General features: G+C 42.9%; 1 protein-coding gene across 1 annotated transcript in view; it reads left to right on the forward strand.

Annotated features, from left to right (window-relative positions):
- Positions 1–22,169, forward strand: part of LOC138111548 (deubiquitinase DESI2-like) — a 52,930-nt gene extending 30,761 nt beyond the window's left edge. Inside the window, exons 2-5 of the mRNA XM_069017548.1 lie at positions 2,434–2,506; positions 3,886–3,979; positions 4,927–5,068; positions 21,294–22,169. Of these exons, the coding sequence (XP_068873649.1) occupies positions 2,434–2,506; positions 3,886–3,979; positions 4,927–5,068; positions 21,294–21,536 (552 nt within the window). The 3' untranslated portion in view covers positions 21,537–22,169. The remainder of the gene's footprint in view (positions 1–2,433; positions 2,507–3,885; positions 3,980–4,926; positions 5,069–21,293) is intronic.
- The last annotated feature ends 428 nt before the right edge of the window (positions 22,170–22,597 follow it).

Consider the following 22,597-nt stretch of genomic DNA (forward strand, 5'->3'; position numbering starts at 1 on the left):
TACAAGAAGTATGAGCTGGAGTGGGTCCAGAGAGGGGCAATGGAGCTGGTAAAAGGTGGCATGGATAAAGGGTAAAGGGTCTGGAGCACAAGTCTGAGGAGCAGCTGAGGGAGCTGGGAGTGTTTAGCCTGGAAAAAATGAGGCTAAGGGGAGACCTGATCGCTCTTTACAACCACCTGACAGGCGGCTGTTGTGAGGTGAGGGTTGGTCTCTTCTCCCATGCGACAAGTAACAGGATGGAAATGACCTCAAGTTGTGTCAGGAGAGGTTCAGAATAGATATTAGGAAAAATATCCTCACAGAAAGGGTTGTCAAGCATTGGAACAGACTGTACAAGGAAGTGGTGGATTCACTATCCCTAGAAGTATTTAAAAAATGAATGGATATGGCACTTGAGGACATGGTTTAGTGGTGAACATGGTGGTGGTGCTAGGTTGATGGCTGAATTTGATGATCTTAGAGGTATTTTCCAACCTTAAAGATTCCATGATTCTATGAGGTGTGGGAGATTAAAGAACTGAACTGAGGGGAGACAGGCTTTTGTCCTGTGGTGTCATGTGTGGCTGCCACCCCTATCTTCTTTCGAAGTCAGAGTAGGGATATTCCTGCTGCAGAGAACTAGGCAACAGAGAACTGTGGGGAAGGGCAGCAGAAGGCAAGGGCACCTAAATACCAGGCGTTCAAACCAGGGTTCACTGCTAATGTGCTGTCCCAACTGGCAGAGGCTGAGAGCTACCTGACCCTAAAAACAAGAGTTTGCATAATTCAAGTGAAGAAGTAAATGGAGGTTACACAAGGTTTGCAGAGAGCAGTGGGCAGAGGTCCAGCTGGGGTCAGGTGGTTTGCTGCCCTCTTGCAACAATACATCATTTGTGATAAAAAAAAAAAAACTCACAAAGAACAAGAAGCATTACAGGCTTTTCTGGAGGGAAATGGAACTGCTGTACTGCCAGAGGCAAGCATTTTTGGGGACATGGTTTAAGATATCAAGATTAGCCATATATTAAGTCAGGCTTGGGATTGTGGCTTTCATATCAAAGCTACTGTGTTTTTTCACAGTAGCAGTGGTTTTGCAGAAAACATTTTCAGGTGATTTACAGAGCTGCTGCAGTCATCATAAATACATAAGCAAGTAGTGCAAGCACAGTAGCTGGAGTATGCCAGACCTCTGGTTGCCTGACAGCAGAGGGATTCTTACTCACACCATGGCAGCTCAGTGACACCAGACACAGGGAAGGTGCAGCTTATCCTGGTTCCACAAGAAGCTGCTACCAGACTCAAAAGAGAATTTTAGTTTAATGAACCTGTCATGTCCTTGTACAAGAACAAGTGAACAATACTCATTTTCCTTGCAGTGGTAGATTAAAACCAGAATTTAGTTGCTCTGAGTTACTAGAAGATGCATCTCCACTCCACAGCAGCTGTAAGTGAACTGCAAATATACCAGGCATGGGCAGTTTCCTCAGTGCCTGAAAACATCATTTCTGTAGCAGCACAGCTCTGCAGCTGACCTAATAAACACTGATGCTGAGCAGGGCTAATAATCTCCAATGCAGCATTGCCCTGGCATGGCTGTACAGCTTCCTGCTCTGGAATTAGCTTAGCTGGGACTTGTTTGGGTGTCTGCACTGTCCTTCACGGTGTGGTGGAAACAGGCCCTGCGCAGTGCTTGGCAGAGCAGCATCACATGCATGCACCGGACTGCAGTGCTTCTCTGCTCTAAATGTCACAGGGAGGTGCTGGGCTCCAGAGCAATGGAGTCAATTAAAATCTCCTCTTGAAAATTTGTCTTTGATTTGGATGAAATTTTGGTCACCTTGGACCCTTGTCTCTTCTGAAATCAGTGCTTGATTATATATGGTACTTCTGAGCAAAATGTTGACTAGCTCTTAGTTCCTTTTTTTTCTATAAAGCACTTATGAATGTTAGATAGTCAATTACTTAGGGGTGCTCCTCTGACCTATTGGGGCAACAAACCTCCATCTCTATGATCTCTTTGCCTAAAACCTAGCTAATAATAAGTAGGTGCTGGGAGGTGATGTAAAAAGATGTGTGGAAAATAACGGGGGATTCTCTTACTCAAATAAGGCAAGCGAATTGATAAAGCTGACTCAGTGTCAGGTATTTAGGTGAGAAGATAGATAAATAATCACACATCCTGTAGCAGCTAGGTTTATGCAGGTTCAGGTCCAGTTATATCTTAATACTAGTTAGTGCCTTAGGTGGAAAGGTTAGATGAGCATTTTTCGGAGAACTAATCCCATCCAGCTGAATAAACAGAGTACCCACTTCTGTTGGTCTGTAAGAGTCTCAATTTGTTTGTCTCAAGCTAATTTCAAAATCACTCTGATCCTTAAGAAGATAAACCCTAGACCAAGATCATGTGTTTCTTTTCCACTAATGCTTCCCAATGTGGCTTCTCTCTTACTGTAGTACTGGATAAATGAATACACCTCCACCTTGGGGATTGGTGTCTTCCACTCTGGCATCGAGATCTACGGCAGAGGTATGAAGTATTTCCCTTTTACTGCCTGCAGAACATGGGGACAACTGTATGACTAGTCTGATATGGAAAAGCACCCCAAACTTACAGCTTTTGGCAAGGAATGTTTTGAGGAATGAAAAACAAAAAACTCAGCCAATTCTCTTTTCGGAGTCCATTGTGGAGTCTAGGAGGAACTCGTGCAGTTCTGTTATGAACCATGTAGTCCTTGCTATTCAGCATGTAACTGCAGCCTGTAAAGGTCATGCAGGTGTGTAGCAGGATGGCAGATAGGAGGAGCAATGCTGGAAAGCCATTCTGTAGTGAAGGAGGGGGATAGAGAGTGGGAGAAATGAGGGAGGGGGAAGAGAGGTGGATCAGGGGTTGTCTTAAGGCCTGCAGATGTGTTTGTGCTAATTCCCTGTCAGGATACATCTGTTTTCCAGTAATTCCTTATGAGTGCATATGGTCTAGAAATCTTGGAATCTGGGTTTTTAGATATTGGAAACTATTGATTTGAAACAGTAGAGTTACAAAGAAAGGAAAATGTTGTGTAAGATTTTTGAAATTGTCTGAATGGGGTAGAAGCTGATTAGAGACACCCATTTCAAAAGTCAAGGGATCTGGAAAACATCTGTAGTGTTGGGAGGGATGAACTAGCATCACAGACTTTGTTTCCTTTTTCAGCATTAAATGGGAATGACTTGTCTGCTCACTCATGGTATTTTTAGCCAGTGCCATGCAGCAGCCAGAACCCCTGTGGTGCCATTTCCATCTTGAGCACAGAGGCTTTCACAGGCCCCATGAGATGGCCTGTGTGACACCGGGAGGATCACAGGCTGTGTTTCACAGGCCCCATGAGATGGCCTGTGTGACTCCGGGAGGATCACAGGCTGTGTTTCACAGGCCATGCAAGGTGGCCTCTATGACATGCAGGGACTCCCTGGCCTGACCTGTGTGCTGAGGCAGCAGAGTACAATCAGCCTGGCTTTCTGCAAACACTTCCCACTCACTGCCTGTAAATCCCTCTGGAAGATTTGATTTCTCCCTACTCTAGAAATTACTTTTTCCAGCTCAGTAACTGGCAGCCTCTCATAGTTTATCCAGATGCCTTCAATGCAGAACTTTCCACTGAGAGGAAGCCACTTGGATGGGGACAGACTCAGAGAGTTTTCCTGGTGCTGTGGGAAAGCAGTACATTTAGCATGGAGGGAGGCTGTGAGGGCATCCTCAGTCCAATAGGTAACCAGGCAGTGAAAACAGCTTTCAGAGTCTGGCTGGAACAGATTTTGGCAACAGCCCAGCCCCTGGTGCTGATGTTGAGCCCTGCAGACAGCTGCCATAGAATTTTTCCCGACATGGCGTTCATTCAATTACTCACAGTCTGTTTCTTTCCTTGTCAGAGTTTGCCTATGGAGGGCATCCCTACCCTTTCAGTGGGATTTTCGAGATCACACCTGGCAGTGCGGTAGAACTTGGCGAGACATTTAAATTCAAGTAAGGGCCCTTTTCTACATCTCCCCCTCTGCCCCTGGTAGCCATTGGTGTAGAGGGAGCAGGGAAGTCCTGTCCTCTGGGTCCTCCTTTCACTCTCCCCACTGCCATCCTTCACATGATCCTGATTCAAAGGCAGCCCTGCAGGGATTTTGGAGGTCAATAAGAGAGTGTGTAAAAAGCACACTTATAAATGAGTGCAGTTCTCTTTTCCCATTCTATTCATCTTCTGTCCTCCCAGTTTCACCTGTTACACAGAGCCAATGCACAGGGGAAAAAAATAAAACTTCTCTTTTCATGAGTACCCCCTATCTGTGGATACTACACAGAGTACCTGAAGTCATCACATGTGTTTATTGCTGCTCTGTTACAAGGGACAGACTGGCTGCTAGAGGAGTCTGAGAGGATGCCGCATTCTTGTGTTGTTCAAGATGCTCAGACTGTGGGACTGTGGGTCAAGGAAATGTCCCTGGCAGGGGGGCTTGACCTTCCCAGACTGCCAGTTTATACTGAGGGTCATTTTAGAGCAAGTGCTACTGAGTGAGTATCAGGAAAAGCAATAGGTTTCTGCAGAAAGTTTTCAGTCTGCTCCTTCCTGGCCCAGGCAACCCTCTCAACTGTGGAAAAAGTATCTCCTCTGTTGTAATAGAAATTTCTCTTGTGGAATGATGTGTAGAGTGGGAGTAGACCCCAGAGCTGAGACTTCCCTGGTGGTGAGCAAGAAGATCTCAGGGCTGTTGCCTGTGTGATAACTTGCTTTGTGGAAAAGCTGTGGATATTACTATGCCATTCTGTCAGTGAGAGTCTCTGATAGCCTCAGATATGCATGTCCATAACATTTTAACCTGTCCTTCTTGCCAGTGTCTGATCATTTCCTTCTCTCTTGGTATGTATCACACTCTTCACTGTATCTTTCTGTTTTTCCTGTTGTATGTTTTGTTTTTAACTAGAGAATCTATTGCCTTGGGCACCACAGACTTCACAGAAGAGGATGTGGATAAGATTATGGAAGAGCTGGGCAAGGAATACAAAGGAAATGCGTACCACTTGATGCACAAGAACTGTAATCACTTTTCTTCTGCTCTGGCTGAGGTGGGCACAAATGGGCTTTATTCATTTATTTTTTACTGTTTCAGATCTGTAGTAATGCTCACAGAAAGGGAATGGGGGTCAGCACACCATGCCAGGTCAGAACCCATAGCCAAATATCTCTGCCCTTAATATTTCTGGAAGCCCTTTGCTGTTGAAAGGGATGGGATCAGGAGGTAGAGATGTGGCAGGTTTATCACATGTTTGCTCTAAACTCTGTGGGAAATTAGGAGTGCTTGTAATTTGGTTCAGTGAACAGGCACTGAGCAGGAATTCAAAGGACAGACCTGGTTAGCATGCAAATGTGCATCATTTTTATAACAAACATAAATAAGCCTATATGATCTGTACAGGTATAAAAAATGGTATATCAGTGTTCTGGAAACAAAAATTTGCAGTATTCAGGGAGGGTGTTCTTTTTCTTTATTTAATCTGCACCAACCAAAACCTATTAAAAAAAAAAAAGATTTTCTTATAGACATCTTCAATTCTTATTCATTTTCATGTTCTCAAACTGCTGTGAATTACAACAGAACTGTTATTTCTATTCAAAGACAACTGAAGCACAGAGAAACACAAATTCTATTCCATCTGTCTACTGATTTGGGGTATCTGATTTTTGATTCCCAAAGATGTGATTATTTTGGGGGAAGTTGCCTTCCTCCTCACCTCCCAGATGAGATGGTTAAAGTGTGTTTCAGTTAAGGTGCAACTGTTCAGCATTTGTGTAAATCTGTTTTCCAGATCTTGCCCCAGTGTCAGAAAAAGATGGGAAAAGCACAAAATGGAAGTAACCTTCTATAAAAACTTTCTGTGCTTTCCATACTTGCTTTATGACAAACTCAAGGAGAGAATATAACTTGTCATGATAGGGTATGACTGCTGTAACAGTGAAACTTTAATTTCTCCCTCTGGAATCCCCATCCTAATTAATCACACATCTCTTGCCTTTCTTCATCATATGGGGCAAATATGCCAATAACCTCTTTTGCCACAAGTGTTCATTCATCCCAAGTGAGGTCCGTGGAAAAACTACTGTATGATTTTGTAAGAAAATACATAGTGAATCTGAGAACCAGTAATTGATTTACAAGGGACCTACTTAGGCTCTTAGGAACACCAATTCTCTATTGGTTCCATCCTTATTAATTATATAGAGAGTCCTTTCTGTAAATGTTAACAAATTAAAACAAACAGGAAGGAATTGAATTGGTGCAAAGAGAGAATGAAGTTCCAAGAAGTGCAGTGAGCAAATCAATGTTAGCCACACTACTAATTTGGAATCAAATAATCAAATTACTAAAACAGAAAATAGGAATTTTAAAAATTAAGAAGGAAGCCCAGGAGAAAGCTGTGGGATTATTAGGAAAAGATGAACAAAATCCTTTACCTGCAGCAGTGAAATAAAGTTATTGCTATCTATGTACTTTGAAAGGTAAAATGTCTGTCTTGTCTCCAAGCCATAAGCTCAAAGCCATTCTTCCTTGATTCTACTGCTACATATCAGTGTATCCCTCACTGCTCCTTCCTTGTCCAACCTTCCTAACACAAGTCAAGTAAGAGATCTTACAAAAAACTAGTACTGTATTTTAAATTTTGTTTTCAGTATGTCTTCAGTGGGCATCTTGATAGGAGTGGAATTTAGGGTTAAGTTTTCCTGCAAGAGCTTTCTTGGTGGATTCAGAGTGCTCATTCATTGCCCTCTAACCTGTCTAGATAGTAAAGCAGAAGCCTGAATAGCTGGTTCTGACACTTCTGCTCCCAGGAGCAGAATTTACTCAGGATTTACGTCAGTTTAAATAAGCCCTTCATAGGCAAGCAGGATTTTTTGTTGCTGTTGCTCTTCACATATGCCTGTGTTTATCAACCCTCTCTAATGCATTACAAATGCAAACCCAGAGGAGCTGGACAGCAGGCCCAGGAGCAGAATGTCCTGGATGGTCTCTAGCACAGGGATACAGAAAATGGGAGCTGAAATTCTTATAAAAATAGCTGGTGGTAAGACACTAAGCAAAAGTCTCAGCATTTCAGTATGCCTCAGTTAGCAACATGAGGAATACGTGTGGCTGCCTTACAACAGATATCCCCATCCATTCTTGTAAATACAGTAAGTCTGGCAATTTGGAGCTGGGTGAGAAGTAGCATAGCTTATCTTGCGATACTTCTGACCTTTTGGAGGAAGACTGCTTGAAATCTATTAGGGCAGAACCTGCTTGAACTGAAAGCAATGAAAGTTTCTATTCTCAACATCTGAATGCTTTCTTTACAGCCTAAGTGATTTTTTCCTCTTCTTCTTGCTGTAGTTCCCATTAAAACTAAACAAACCAAAACCCACCCCATTTGCAAGCTCCAGTCCCTTCCATGTTGAACTACAAGATGCATCCTCACAGTGCACAGAACATGCTGGGTACATGATGATTGGCTCACAAGCCTGTGTAGATATGTGTCACCACATAGGGCAGAAAACAGAAATTATATTTGTGCCTAAAAATCAATTCTGAGATGAGTCTCTTTGGTGTTTGTACTGCTCTTTTCTTCAGACTCGTCATCTGTGAAGAAGTAATAATAACAGCAACAAAAATATTTAGCACCTATTTATGCGTACTCATGTTCTGTGACAGTTAAAGACAGTAAACTGGAAAAATTATTCAAAGAATTAAAAGAAAAGATGTAGAAATTTTGCTCAACAGAATGAAACACTGGAACTGGGATTTAATTCCAGCCACAAAAAAAAGGAGCCAAGGATTTTTTTGTGTAAATTCTTGATCTCTCTGTTGCTGTAGCCCATCTGAAAGGTGATGCTATAGGTACCAAAATGCCCTTTCACCCCAGAGAGGGCTTGGGGTGGAGGATGCTTTTTAGCATGAAAGAGGGGATGACCAGCTCTGCTCCCAAAAGCCCTTTAGGCTTTTCTGCTCACAGGCATAAACCATTGTGCACAGTTAAGGAGATGGTTGTTCTGAGCCTCCCAGGTAATACCAGACAGGTCACATCCCTGTGCTGCACCAAAGTGTTCCCCTCCTTTCATACTGGGTTTATTTGCTTCCTCCTAAAAGGGCTCTGAAATCTTTTGATGACAGCTCTCTCATCTGCCAGTGTTAGTTCCTGGTTTTTGGCTTGTATTGTTCTGTTTCAGCATGCGAAACCAGAGACAGAGCTTTATAGCGGAGTGGTGATGTCTGAGTTAATGTGTGTTTACACAGACCTGTCTGGCAGGCCTTGAGGTTTGGTTGTAGGCCCTGTGCTAGGCAGCTGTGTTCAGACACCCTAATTTCCTCAGCTGGCTGTGGGCTTGCTAATTAGTATCCATGCAGATGTTGTCCCTTTGGCAGGGCTGTGGGTGGGGAGGATAATACCATCTGGTCATATAGACTGAGGGTTAAGTGTAGCTGTGTGTGCTGCTGGCTGGGGTCACAATTCTGCAGAGGGAACGAAAAAGAGGTGTAAGATTGGCTCTCCTTCCTGGAGCAGCTTCCTCAGGCGCATGTTGTGAGACAACAGTCACATATCCAATTGCCAGGACTTGTAGGACAAGTTCCTCATCCTCAGAAGGACTGCTGAAACCAGAATTTTATTTTCTGATACTTTGTTTTCTTTTCCTTTACCTGTGTTTTCTCAACAAATAGAACATCAATTCAGAAATCTTCCATCTACATCTGTTTAGGAAATATTTTTCTGTCAAATTCCCATTTAATATGATGATGCCTTGGGTCCCACCATGATAACTGGTAACTTAGTCTTTAAGAGTTACATGCAGGCTGACTGCTGATGGTTAGGGGCATGTCTGGACCTATGACTGTGACTCTGCCTTTTGGCCATGCATCTTGAAAAATCCCTGGACTATAGGAAGTCCAGCGCAGGCAGCTAAGCTGTACTTAACCACTGGGCATGCCTTTGATCTACTATCTGCCTCTGAAAAAACTCACTTTGCAGTGCAATTGCAGCCTTGTTGTTTGCTGCTGTGGCATTGAGCCTCTCCTTGAATCCATGCATCTCTTCTGACTCTTCTGAACTTCCTGCCCACATCACTTGTAAGCTGCAAGGGGCTTTATTTCTTACTCTCCCATTGCCACTTAGCTCTGAATTTTCCTTTCTCCCTACTGCAGACTGTCCAGCATATTTGACTTGTTCAAGACTTAGTTCTCTCCCTGCTTTGCCAGTTCCCTATGGACATGTAACGAGCAGCTATTGGAACAAAGAGGCATTGGTCTACTCACAAAGCTTTCCAGCTTCTCTGGAAAGAAAACAAAGAATGCTGCAGTTTCAGCTGCAGCAGTTCAGATTTCATCTTCTTCAATGCCATTTTATGGCAGCTTTCTCTGTAAGTGAACATGCTGCATGATCAGGAGTCTCTTCCTGTGGATTCTTCTTCACCAGGATCTTTGGGTTATTCAAGAAGTGAAGAACTACCAGAAAGCGTAAGTGTCTGCACAGCACTTTAATTAGTTTTGAAGGAAGTTCTGATGTAAAGCAGGGCAGAATTTCCTGATGGATAATCATAAGAAAGAAATCTGATGCATTCCCTGTGCATTTGCCCAGCTTCAATTTAAGCTCACTGTATACACACCACTTAATACCTCTTTGCAGCCTTCCTTTACCCTCACCATCTGTGTCAGTGTGGAAATGTGAGAGGACCTTGATTCAAGCAGTGAAAATCTAGTCAAGGTTGCCTCAGCCACTTGATTCCTGCAACATGGTGTCATGATTCCTGTATTTATAAACCTCTTAAGCAAATTGTTTGTGGGTTAAAATGAAGAGCTCCATCAACTGGGATCAGCAACTTGCCTACAAAAAGCTTTCTCCTTTCATGTTGCTTATGCTGACAGTCCCCAAAATCAAGTAGTATCTCTACCATACTCTCTGAAGTATGTCCAATAGGATGAGCAATCCCTTTAGAGGACCTATGCTTACAGTTTGTGCAAAGAAAAATCACTGAAGTCATCATCATCATCTGATCCCAAACTTCCCATCCTGTTCTGAGTATATGTACCATTCTGTGTTTTAGTACTCCAGTGGAGTTTCATTCTGAGGAAGTTATGCATGTGTGGGGAATTCAGTTAGGACTATGTCAAGACTGGAAAAAGCCCTTCTGTTTGATTATCTGTTTTAAGTTACTTTGTTCCTAACAATCCCCTACAATCCTCTCCAATGTATACTTAAAGCAGTACGTTCAAGGGGCCCTTCAAGTAACTGCAAAATATTTATGTTCTTTATGAGTTGTCCTGGCTGATGAAGAGGCTATTTAAACTCTGCCAGATGGTAAAAAATATTGGCTTTTGAACATTAGAAAAACATTTTAAAACAAAAAAAGAAAGGCTAAAATAATTAGTTCTTTCCATAAGGTGAACTGTTGAATTTCCTGATTCTTTTAAAACATGGAGATGTGAGATAGAAAAAGGACAGAAGTTACAACTTGCTCTTAAGAAGACAGAAAGGCAGGGAAAAGCCAAACTCAAAGAAATTCCTGTACTCTAAGTCCCCCTGTGAGGACCTGAAGGTCTTAGGTTCTATCCTTGCCACTGCTTTGCAGAAACACTTGTGGGCCACAAGAAAGTGTGCTGTGAGGTGCCATGAAAGACTTGCAGTCACACACTTTGTCACCAAGTCTGCTCTTTGGGCGTAAGGGTCGGAGCATGCAGACACAGGGAACTGTGAAGTTGCTGTCAGAAGGCTCTTGTCAGTGCAAGAGCATGGCTCATGATTTCCCTGCAAGCCTACAATAGAATTTGGACTGGTGAAAGGCAGATCCAGGGTGAGGCAAAAGCATGCTTGGCACAGCTTGTACTTCCAAATACACGTAAAGGTGAAAGGTTGACTGACAGGTTTGGGAATATGAGAATATGAGCCCTGCTGATGAGTGGGCATATGGTGAGTGTACAGTGCCTGAGGACAGCTTCTTCACAGGAGATAGCAGCAACTAGAGGATCAGAAGGAGGATGGTTTGCAGTTTTGAGGTTCTTCTCCATTCTGGTGATATTCTTCAGTATTAAGTGTAAGGATCACAAGTGTCACTGGATCTTAAAGACTCTGGAAAAGCTTTTGCTGCTTAGCCCATTCACAAACAGAAGACAACTCATTTGACTTCTCACCAGCAATTTTCTCTGCTTCTGAAGTTTTCAAATTAAGCTGTGGAGCTGTGGTCTTACCAGAGTGATGACAGTTGCTACAGCACATCTCAGAAAAGGACAAACCACCATGGGGAGGGAGAAAAACACCTCTGAATTAGCACCATAGCTGGAAGATAAGTGAAATGACTCAAGGAAACCACTCCTTCTCCTTTCATTAATGTGATTACCGCCAAGCAACTATCCCCATTTAAGGAAACCCTCCAGCACCTTGCTACAGGACATACAGCACATGATTATCAAAGAAGTGTGGCTTCTGAGCATCAGGGAAGGTGGCCCCTTTTAATCCCCAATAGCCTTACTAGTGGTGGGAAAGCAATGAACTCAGTGGGTCTTATGGGACCTTTTGATAATATATGAAGTTATAATTAAGAAATGAATTGAGAGGCAGTGGTTTGATTTGCCTAAGAAATTGTTCATGCTGGAGCTTTACCTCAGGACAGCAGTGGCAGAAGATTTTAATCTTGTATCACATCTTTCCTTCATCTTCTTGAAAGAGGAATGATTTCTTTTTGATTTGTGTGAGTAATTTATCTTAAGTACTGGAAAAGATCAAAACCCTCTGTATACCCTGAGAAACACCTGAATGGTCTGGTATGAATCCCTTCAGAGTCTTCGAAAGCAGAATCTCATTACATCACTGAAGGGTGATGAAGCACAGTCAAAAATCCCTATTTGCTTCCCAAATTATCTCATCTTTCTCGTATACCTATTAAACCTGTTAAAAAAGATCAGACCCAACGTGTCCACATTTGATCATTCTTCAGAAGCCTTTTTAAGGTCATTTGGATTTCAGGAGTTAAAAACTCTGAAGGAAAACTGATTGGTATCTCATTATCCAGCTTCCTTTTGTGCCTACTGATCCTTTTCACCCCTTTATTGCTTTAAATATTAAAAGATCTGTTTCCTTACTGCTCAGCATTTCTTGATGCAAATGATTGGATCTAGGGAACAGGCCTCAAAGATGCCATCTGGACAGATGGTTAAAATTTGAACTAATTATTAGAGTTGAACTAGGATTTTTGGAGTAAACCAGGTATTCAAAAGCAGAGCCTTTTAGAAGGATGTGATAGTTTTAATAAAACTATTGCTAGGATATTCTGTGGGTTCAAACAAAACTTCCAGCTGATGAGACATACTCATTCACAAGTAACTGAAAGAGAGAAGCTTGCTGAGGTGCAGAAGAGCAAGTTGGACTAGAGATTTATTTACCTTTTGTCCCACATTTCAGGAAAAGTTCTCCTGAATATCACCCAGAAAATGTTCTGAAGCAGGGAATCCCTCAGCCTCTCCTGTGGGAACTGTCCTACCTTAATTACTTACATAAACAGGGAGATAACACATTTCAGCAGGACAAGAGAGAGGCCTAAATCAGAATTTTTGTCCTTGTTTTAGAAGCTCATTTTGAAGTTATAGAATTTTCAGAAGTTTCTAGGGAGAGAAAATTATTTTGGAGAACTGGTGATCTTGTACTAAAGTGGCCTTGGAAAAAATAACTGGAGGTTAACAAAGTGAGCTGGGCCTATTCTTTGTTGACGAAGGAGGGGAAGAGAGTCTTCTAAGCATTTCACGTGGCTGAGGTCAGCCTTGGAAAATTCTTTAGCACCCTAGATGAGGCTGGCTCCTAGAAGGCAAGGATTCTGGACCCTGTCACAATCAAATACTTTGCAGCCAGAATCCTAGAGCTGCAGCACTGCAATACTCAACCTGGGATGTAAATAGCTTCCAGTCTCCTTAAGTCACCAGGACTCTCTCAAATCAGCCTAAAAGGACGGTGTCCAACAGGAAATGCCCTGAAGATTAACAGATGGAGTCTGCACAGTGGATCCTGATGGTTACCGAGGGCTGTAGCAGGCATCTAGCATACCCACAATTGATGTTGACACCACAGGGATATTATTAAACCTGCATGCCAGATGGAAATACTTGGTAAAGCCACACATCTGAATCTCCTTGAGAGGCAGGGGATGATCTTGGTGCAATCAAGTTTGCTTGCAGGTGAATCACTGGGTCTAGAATGGGTGCTAGGGCTTATTTACCCTTTCCTTGGTATTATTAGTAGAGATCTGTCCTATTGACAATAGCAGAGAGAGGCACTGTCAGTGCATATCAGTGTGATAGCAGGAAATCCGCATCTCTTGTGACTGCAGTGCACCAGAAGATACCTTTGTTATTGGCTGTACAGCTCTGTCTGGTGTATTCTTTCCTGATGGTATGGCTGTCCCAGTTGCCCTTTGCCAATGTGGTTGGAGTTTTGCTAGAACAGGGGGATTGTGTTTTACTTGTGGAGGGTGTGGAGCTGTGCTGAAGTGGCAGGAGATGGTAGTCAGTACCTATTTTCTCTCTGAATATTCACCCATCCTTTTTCAGCCACAGCAAAACTGACAGCATGTAACAAACCTCAGAATCCTGCTTTCTTCAGAGAAGCTTGATTTTCAGCAGATTGTCTGAAATAAGGCAGGTTTGCAGAATCAAGGATCAAATGAGGGCAGTTTTTTAATCAGCAGTGAACAATTCAAGACTAAAGCTTTTCAGGTCCATCCCCAGGCGCATGTGACTTCTTATCATCAAGTTATTAAAATCTAGGAAGCTCTCCTTAGCCTGAAAGCTATCACAGAGAAAGGATTAAACATCAGAGAAAGGAGGTTCAGGTGGCATTTGAGTCACAGTCAAAAGCAGCAGAAGATTTTATAAACCAATCCTTAGCAAATCCTAAGTAGACAAATAATGCTGACGTCTTCCTTAGTCAACAATTGCTTTTCAGTTGCCTCTGTTGCAGAGGAGGTAGGTGTTTTGTTGAGTGAAAACCTACGTGCAATTCTGTTAATGGCAGGGGAGACGATGCTCCCAACAGACATCAAAGACAGAAGGAAATGAAGAAACAAACAAATGAACAGGCACAGGACATGAAAGAACATTAGTAAAGCTTTATTTCCTGGTGCCTGAGCCAGTCCTCAGTGAAGCTGATGGAAAGACTGGCTTAGTGCAGCAGCCTTTGAATGTTGTTAGCTCCATGGAGAACAGGCTGTGTTTGTTTTCTGGTTTCTAGCTGCCGCATATGTTTAAAAGAAGCTTATTTATAAAGATGCCCTGCACCCATAAATTTATCCTCATGGTTTCAGATGGATGTAGTTTTACCTCTTGTTTCTGCCTGTATGCATGCACAATTTTGACTGCATGTAGTTAATAAACTGCTGTATTTCATTCCTGATATGGTGTCTCTGCAGTGGTAAAATGACGTTTTTAGGTGTAGGTTGTGTGTAAGTTGAAATTTATGAAGTCTTTGGGAATTCCTTAGAATGAAGGCTTCTATAAAAATATAATTTTTTCCCCACTGTTAACATCTCTAGCCTTGCTATCCTGAATAGTCCAACAAAAATTATTACTGGGATAATTCTTTATATGCACTTTTCAGCTCTCAGTCCATCTTCTTTCCCCATATCTACTTGTGCAGGAGAATAATATGAGTTGGCAGGTAATTTGAAACAGAAATCAACCCCCCCTAAATGGCAAGGTTTTATCACATCATTTCAATTTTTTGAAAAAGGGCTGATTTTGTCTGCAGCTATTTTAGGTTTTAACTATAATGTGATCTATATAGCAAAAAAAAAAAAAAAAAAAAAAAAAAAGAAAGAAAAAGATTATAAGTGAAGATATTTTTAGAGGAAATTTAACAAAAGAAAAATATCTTGAGCTCTCTGGGGCTGGTGTAAATGTGGTGGGTTTATCCATCTATTTTATTTTATCTGCTTTTTGCATCTGTCTTACCAAACTGAAACCCCTGTTTCCTTATCTGTTATAAATGAGCATAATATCTTGGAGCTAAGTTAGTTCACACTGTCTGGGGAGTTCATTCCTGGTCACACCCTCATGGAGCCTTTGAGTCTGTGTGTGTGCAAATGCCTAGGAACAGTGCCTCCTTTCCACAAATGAAGATGGCAAAAAATATCCCTGTCCTTTTCACCACTGCCTGATGCTAAATGAAAAGTGTGACGAGTGTAATGAACTGTTTGACTATGTTGATAGGCTTTGAGACTGGAACCTTTTGCTTAGGAGTCGTGCCAATGCTGCCAGACAGAAGGTCTTTCCCCATTCCTACAAGTTCTTGTATTCTCCCTTCTCATTGTATCTCCATCTACAGCAACCTGCTCCTCACTAATGTTAGGAAACACCTGAGGCTTGAGACTGAAACACAAGATTTTTCTGATTAGCTATGCAGGAAAAATAGACACTCTTAATGTCTTCTCCTCTATGCATATGGGTTGACCTGGTCATGCTCAGCATGTCCATAACACTTGAAAGGACAACCTTGTTAAGCAACAGCTGTTCTCAGCCACTGGTCTTGAAACAGCACCTGCTAGGAGAAGGCAATTCCTCTTCATGCCATCATGATAATAGGAATAAATTGCAGTTGTTCATTCATTTGGTGGGATATTCTTTATTTTAAATGCCATTAACAAGCCCAGACTTAATTATACTCAATTTTCCCCAAATGGTCATCCATTATGAGGCCACTTGCTACCTACCCTATCATCCCACAGCTGTTGGCTGTGCTTATAAGTGCTCCTTACAAAGACCTTCATGCTCAAAGGGCATTGCCATGCTCCAGTGTTGGTACATACTAATCAGTGATGCCACTCAGAGTTCAACTCTGAATGTGGTTCAACAAGGTGTTACATTTGCACTGGTGGCTGGGCCAGCGAAGCTGGAACAGTCCTGTGAGTGCTGAGGTGCCATGAGCCATCTGTCTCATTTGACCCAGAGCTGCCTACCCCACCATCTCTGCATGCAGACTGCTGCAGAAAGGCAACTCTGCCCTTCTACCACACGTCCACAGAGGTGACTGACACATTTCCAACTAGCATCATAAGGGGAGCAAAACCGTGGGTATTAGTCCCTTCTTTCAATGCTTTCCTTTTTCCCTCACTCCTGCCTAGTCTCAGACAGACAGTGCAGGTGCTACCTCTACTTTACAACACCCACAGTCCTGGAGAAGACCTATAGGAGTTGCAGTGTCTTGCCCCTTGCAGAACAAAAAAGGATTGCATAGGGGAATGGGGGCATTTCAGGCAGTTGCTTAAAATCGTTTAGAATTCCTTTGACTTGGCTGCTACCTTCCTGCCTTTGACTCAGGTTCCTACCTCCCAGAACACAGCCTCATTACTGAGGTCATTTATCCTCATCTACAGTTTCTCAGCTATACCCTTTCCTCTGTAAGTCACAGGCCATTCCTGGCTCTGCTGAACGTGTGCTGCATGCAGCTTCACAGCCCAGTGGCACTTCATCTATTCTGTTGATCCCCACAGGCTAGTTAAATTCCCCAGAGTGGAAACTGTAATTTTTACACAGTAAGTATACTATAAATCTGTTTCAAGCAATTGATTCTAGCATGCCAACTCCACCAAGGTGAGACTGTACCTTCAGGTGTGTTGTGAAGGTGGTTACGTCCATTCTCTTTCAGAAATGTTATTTTCAGTGTACACACTATGTGCAGCAGCTGATCAGGGGTGCAGAGATATAGGGATGTTCCTTGATGCACTCAAACTCCCTTAGCTCTGCCAGCTCTGGGTAATTATGCTACCAGGTTAGTTTTTGTGAGGTGGCAAAAAAGATGTCCCTTTGCATTGGGTCACTGTTTTATTCTGGATGTGTCAAAGAACTACATAGATTGAATTGCCATTTTCTCTTTCTATGGATGTGATTTGGCTGCTCTTGCCTGGGCAGATGTGCTGGTTTGTATCTAATGGCCTTATTCTGAAATTCTGATAATCTATGCTGTATTATGTAGGCCTTGTAGGAACCATCTTATGCAAATACTGTAATGATTCCCCTTGAGCACTATGGCCTTTGCTGTTAAATTGCTCTGAGGTGTGTGTTAGACTCCTCAGGTGCCAATAAAAGCCCCCTGCATTCTCTAAGAAACACCGAGGGAAATACTATACAGTAGCTCAAATCGTACATGTCCCATGTGGATGCCACCTCATCTTTAGCAAGGCTGCTAAGTGGAAGAGGCAGTGGGTGGTTCAGCAGATGTTCAGTGCTGAACTCTCCAAGCCTCAGTTTGAAGATAAGAATTGAAGTAATTAGCTTGTATTGTTTGAGGAATGTTATGTTGTCTCTGCTCATCTTGATTTTCATGGATTGGTGCCTCTGGGAGGGCTCACTTAAAAAAAATATCTTCAGTGCCTTGAGTTATACTTCTGTGCATGGCTTGAATTGCCCCAATTGCATCATCCAGCACAACACAGAACCTATCACATTTGAGAGCCTTCTCTTAGGATCTACAAGTGATCAGCCCTTGTCTTTTTTTTGAAAGGGGCTCAGCCTGTTGCACTATCTCAGATAATGTCTGGCATATGCCCATAGAACCAAAGCCTTCTCAAAACGCAGAACATCTATAACATTGTCTTCTAGAAGGCAGGAGACTCAGCATCTTCCATTGTTGGATGGCATTTCAGCCCATGTTTCCCAGCTGCCTGGCTGCTCCCCTGCCCACCACAAAGCTTTACAGGGAAGTGTTGAAGCTTTGTCCAGCAGGGACATGTAGCTCCTAGGACACTTAGGGAAGGGGAGAAGGTGCAGGGCAGTTTGTACATTCTAACCAGTGACTGTATAGTGCAAAATGATACAGCTTAAGATGCTGGGAGGATATTTTTGTATCCCAAATTAGTTGTTTCTTGATGAGTTGAAATCCTGGTGTGGATTTGACAGTTGCCTAGAAAAAGCACCCAAACTGTCAGGTCCCATTTCTCCTGCCCATTTGGCTTCAGCCATGGATGGCTGAACGGCTGTTTCCACTTGACTCTGCAGGTGCCGGCCGGGTCATTCAGAGTTGTTACTCAGAGTCCCCAGAAGAAGCTGCAGCTATGGGAGATTTGGCTTTCTGTCAGCAGGTGCCGCTCAGTGGAAGCTGCAAGTATGTGCAGCCTTCGCCCAAGTGCCTGAAGCGAGAACTGGTCTCAGGCAAACAGAAGTTGTGCTTGCTGCAATTTCTGACCTGTAACAGTTTATTGTTTATTTACATCTCCTGTCAGAGTTAGCACATGACCTAGCGCAGAAAAATTCATCTCCTTCAAAAGAGAAAACCCCACTTGTTTGGTAAGGAAGCAAAAAAACCCATGTGAAATCTTGAACTCTAAAACCATCTGAAAAAGGGTTCTGCTGATGGAAGCAATGGGTGGTAACATCATTCAGTGAGTTTATCGTTGCAGTGAGTGGTTTTCAGTGGAGAATTTCTCTTAAGAGCTGCAGTATATGGATTTTTCTGTGACTTCATATGCAGTTGGAAAACACCCACTTCATCTTGCTTGTGCTGTTTTATTTAAACTCAGTTGGCTTAATCCCAGGGCAGCCAGGTTTATTTGACATTTCTCCATTAGCTAAGCACTGCTGGATGCTCCAGCACAATATGCTTTATGGCAAGGAGTAAAAAACACAGAAGCGGATTGTAGTGTTGGTAGCATTCCCTGCCCATTGCCCTTTTGCTCCTATTGAACGTTGTGTTCTGCTGTGGAATAGTAACGAGGCTATATGGACAAGAGGTGACATGACAAGCAAGCCTGAGGTAAGGGAAACCACTCTGACTTCATCATTATCCTTGAGCTTCACAAACTGCTCTTTGTAGCTTGATGGCCTGATACCCACACATCTTCATTCTTTTTCTGGCTCTTCCTTGCCTTATTGATTCATTCTGGGTGAAGAAGCTCCTATAAAAAAAAGGCAAACATCTCAGCATTGCTTCCACATTGGGAAATGCTATTTCAGTTGCTAGGGGATCTGCTTAGAAAATAGACCCAACTCTTGAAAACATTTCCATTTCAGGCCATCTTACTGTATACTGTTCTGTTGTTTCAGCTAATTTTCCAAAGAATCATACCCTGGTTTAGTTTTTCTATTAATATCTGGGAGGAAGACTTTATTAAAACTTTAAACTGCTTGAGAACTAAACTCACATGCATGCATATGTCACAAGGAGCCTAAACTGAGTCATTTTCTATACCGGCAATATGTTGCCTAAATTCCTGAAGAAGAAGAAAGAGGAATGCTACAAAATCTGAGGGAAATTGTAGTGCAATTTGTGACTTTGTCTCAGGTCAAGGTGTAGTGTAGGTCAAAATGTTTGAGTAGAACACATAGAATACAGTTTTAAACTTCAACAGCATTCTTGTGAAAATTGTCTGATATGTCTGGTGAGAAAATCCAAATGGATCAGCAAATTTTCTATGAATGAGTCTTAAGCATATGTGGAGAGGTTATCCACTTGTAGACTCAGACAACAGCTCTAGCAATGGAAACCAGGGAATCTGGATGGAGATAAAAAGTTGTTAACAAAGTAATTGTCCCCAGATTAAAAATTTCAAAAATACAGATTCATATAGCTGTGTCTAAGGTTGTGGAATACAGCATTGGTAAGAACTGAAATAAAAGTCCTTGGAGTGTATTAGGTGAAGAACAGTCTATGCTTGCAAGTAATTTTAGCAGCTAAATGGCTCTGCTCATTCTCTGATACCTAATGATTCTGTGTCCAATTTCACACATTGATTTTTAAACAATGCGTGTCAAAATGAAGTGAGTTCCATAGTCAAATTAGCACAGTCACAGGTTTGCTGCCTTCTCCACACCTCATTGGAAACTCCACAGTGCTGGAGCAAGCTAATTCCCTTATGCTCAAGATCTGTTGGACTGGGGCTTAGAGCATTCTGCCCAGGCCATATGCATGAAGGACCAGCTGCTCGTCAGCCGTAACAGCTGTAACACGGCACAGCCCATCCTCTAGAAAATGTTCCATTCTCCCTGAAAACTTCTTGAAACCTCTAAGCCCTCTAAACCCTCTTATTACCTTACCAATAAAAGACTTCTCACCAAATCATCTTCTTAGTGGACTCCAGACAAACACCATTTTAGTTTTTGCAGTACTTAGTATTAAGTGTAGTTTTAGTCAGAAAGAAGGTGGGAGGAAGAGCAGAGGAAGTTAATATTGGCAAAAGGTACAGTATGGACAACCCTGGAACTACTAATTCATGTAAATTGTGGGGCAAGGTCTGTGGGATGGAGTTTCCTCTCTATCTCTCTTGCTCCATGGGAAACAACACAGGGAGGGAAAGAGAATTCAGGTATTATGACTACTGAACCTGCTACAGACTTTAGGCTCTAGTATACTGGTGTAGGGCCCTACACACAGGCAGTATATTTACTAAAGACAGGCTCTTAAGGCATGCCTGCCGGTCAGTTCCACGTGTGTCTCTTCTGTGTCTGGTAAGGGATATAGTAAAATGTAAAGGGAAGCATTCTTTATGTGGTCTCAGCCAGATACAGCTACTAAAAGCTGGCACCTGTATGTCTGGGTGGTAAAATGCTACGGAAGAAAGGGTCTGCAGTATGCAGCAAGTTGTTTCATTGCACTGAATTTGATATGACCTTGGAAAACAAACTCTTGGTGCTAGCAGAGAGTAATCCAAATCAGTGCCAGGAGCATCTGTGATGGAACAGGGCTACTGAGAACCTAGGTTGGGGGTTTTTTGTTGCTTTTTTTCCCATATTAGGAAATACCATATGAGGAGAAATTAAAGGGTGGTATAGTAGGATAGGAAAAGGACCCCCAGCTACTGTAATTTGACTGATCCACTGTGTCAGCCCAAGGAGCAGCAAGAACAGCTTCTCAGGCATCTCCATCTACCTAGCCATACTCAGCTTCTGGGCTCCTCAAGGTCTGGCCAACAACAGCCTAAATATTTTTCCAAACTTTTTGAGCTACTTAGAAAAAGAATGTCATTATTTTGGTTGATAAGCCCCAGCAGGCCTATCCTTTTACCCATGGCCTGCCTGGAGAACAGAGTCACCAGTGCCATTGAGGGCCATGAGCTGTCTTTCCTGGTCTCTGTTATGATGCTGACAAGGGCTCTGGCTGGCAGGGGTCCCTGTGCAGGTCGGGCAGTTGTGTGGACATTGGCAATTACAGTTGTTTCTGACTGTAGGAGATGCTCCTTTCTGTTCTGAGCAACAGGGAATTTGCCCTGTTGAGGTGGTCATGCAGATGGGGATGACATTGCCTCTACACATGTTTTGGTACTATTAACCATGCTCCTTTTTGGTTTACTCCACAGATATTATGTGGGAAAGAGATCCCCCGCTGGGTGAACCGCCTGGCCTACTTCAGCTCGTGCATCCCCTTCCTCCAGAGCTGCCTCCCCAAGGAATGGCTGACCCCAGCAGCCCTGCAGAGCCACATCAGCCTTGGCCTCCACAAGGAGGAACAAGGGGACACAATGGATGAGGAGTCCCCCTCCACCTCTGCAGCCCCCTCAGCCTCAGGCACATCGCGAACCTGTAGACATACCCGGGTCTAAACTGCCCAGTTTTCCCCAAATATCCCTGCTCTCTTGTTCTGTTTATTTCTCACACCCTTTCGCACACACTGGTTTCTCTCTTCAACAGACAACACAGGGGAGGGAAGACCCTTTCTACTTCAGCCGCTTTTCCAAGGACTGCCACTACAGTTGCTTGGCAAAATGACTGTGAGTTCCAACATGGAACTGAGGATTGTGGCGACTAAACTGCATTCTCTTCCCAGGGCCTTCATGATCCTTGATCTATGGAGAACTGCTGACTCTCTCAGGCATGAGAGCATGTGTATGGGCAGAGTGCACATACTGTGATCTTCCTTCTCTGGAACTGTTTTATCTTTTTATCTCTCCCTCTACCCATTTAAGCCCAGCAGTCTCTTCTCTGTTTTGGCTGGGTTTTCCCATCCCCTATGACAAATTACCTGCCCACACCCAGTGAAGGAACCAGAGCCAGAACTCAACCTTCTCATCTCTTAGACCAGCAACAAACTCTACTCAGATCCATCTCTTTTGTAATTATCAGGTTTCTAACTCATGTGAAGGACAAATGAAAGGTGCTCCTGTTCTACAACCACCGGTTTTCAGTACTCAAATTTAAGAGCTTGAATGATTGTCCTGCTCTTGAAAATAATAACAAAGAACCTAGAAAATGAATGTGTCACAGTGGCTTTTCTTTGGGGTCAAAAAGAGGATGGGGCCATGGTGATTAGAGGCAGCTACTAAGTAGATGCAGAGATGACTCTTGACCATATTGGTGCTTTTTGGCACAGACACCTCTCAGTTCTCCTAATTCTAGGCAGTGTTCCTGGTTTCCTTTTTTCCCCAGATTCCCTGGGGAAATCTCTCTCCTAACTAGCATTTGCTGGCTGTATTTGGGAAAATGGCCTTCCTGAGCCCAAGAAAGAGGAGAGTGAATCCATTTGGAAGGTCAGTATTTCCTGCAGATTTTCCTCCTGCACTCACAGACATAAAATATGGCTTCAGAGCCATCCTTCCCTGGCCTATTTTCGAGCCAACCCAAGAAGGTAAAAAACAAATGGTGAACCCAATGTCAACCTGTTCCT

Source organism: Aphelocoma coerulescens, chromosome 5 (assembly GCF_041296385.1).
Source record: "Aphelocoma coerulescens isolate FSJ_1873_10779 chromosome 5, UR_Acoe_1.0, whole genome shotgun sequence".
Taxonomy (NCBI): Eukaryota; Metazoa; Chordata; class Aves; order Passeriformes; family Corvidae; genus Aphelocoma; species Aphelocoma coerulescens.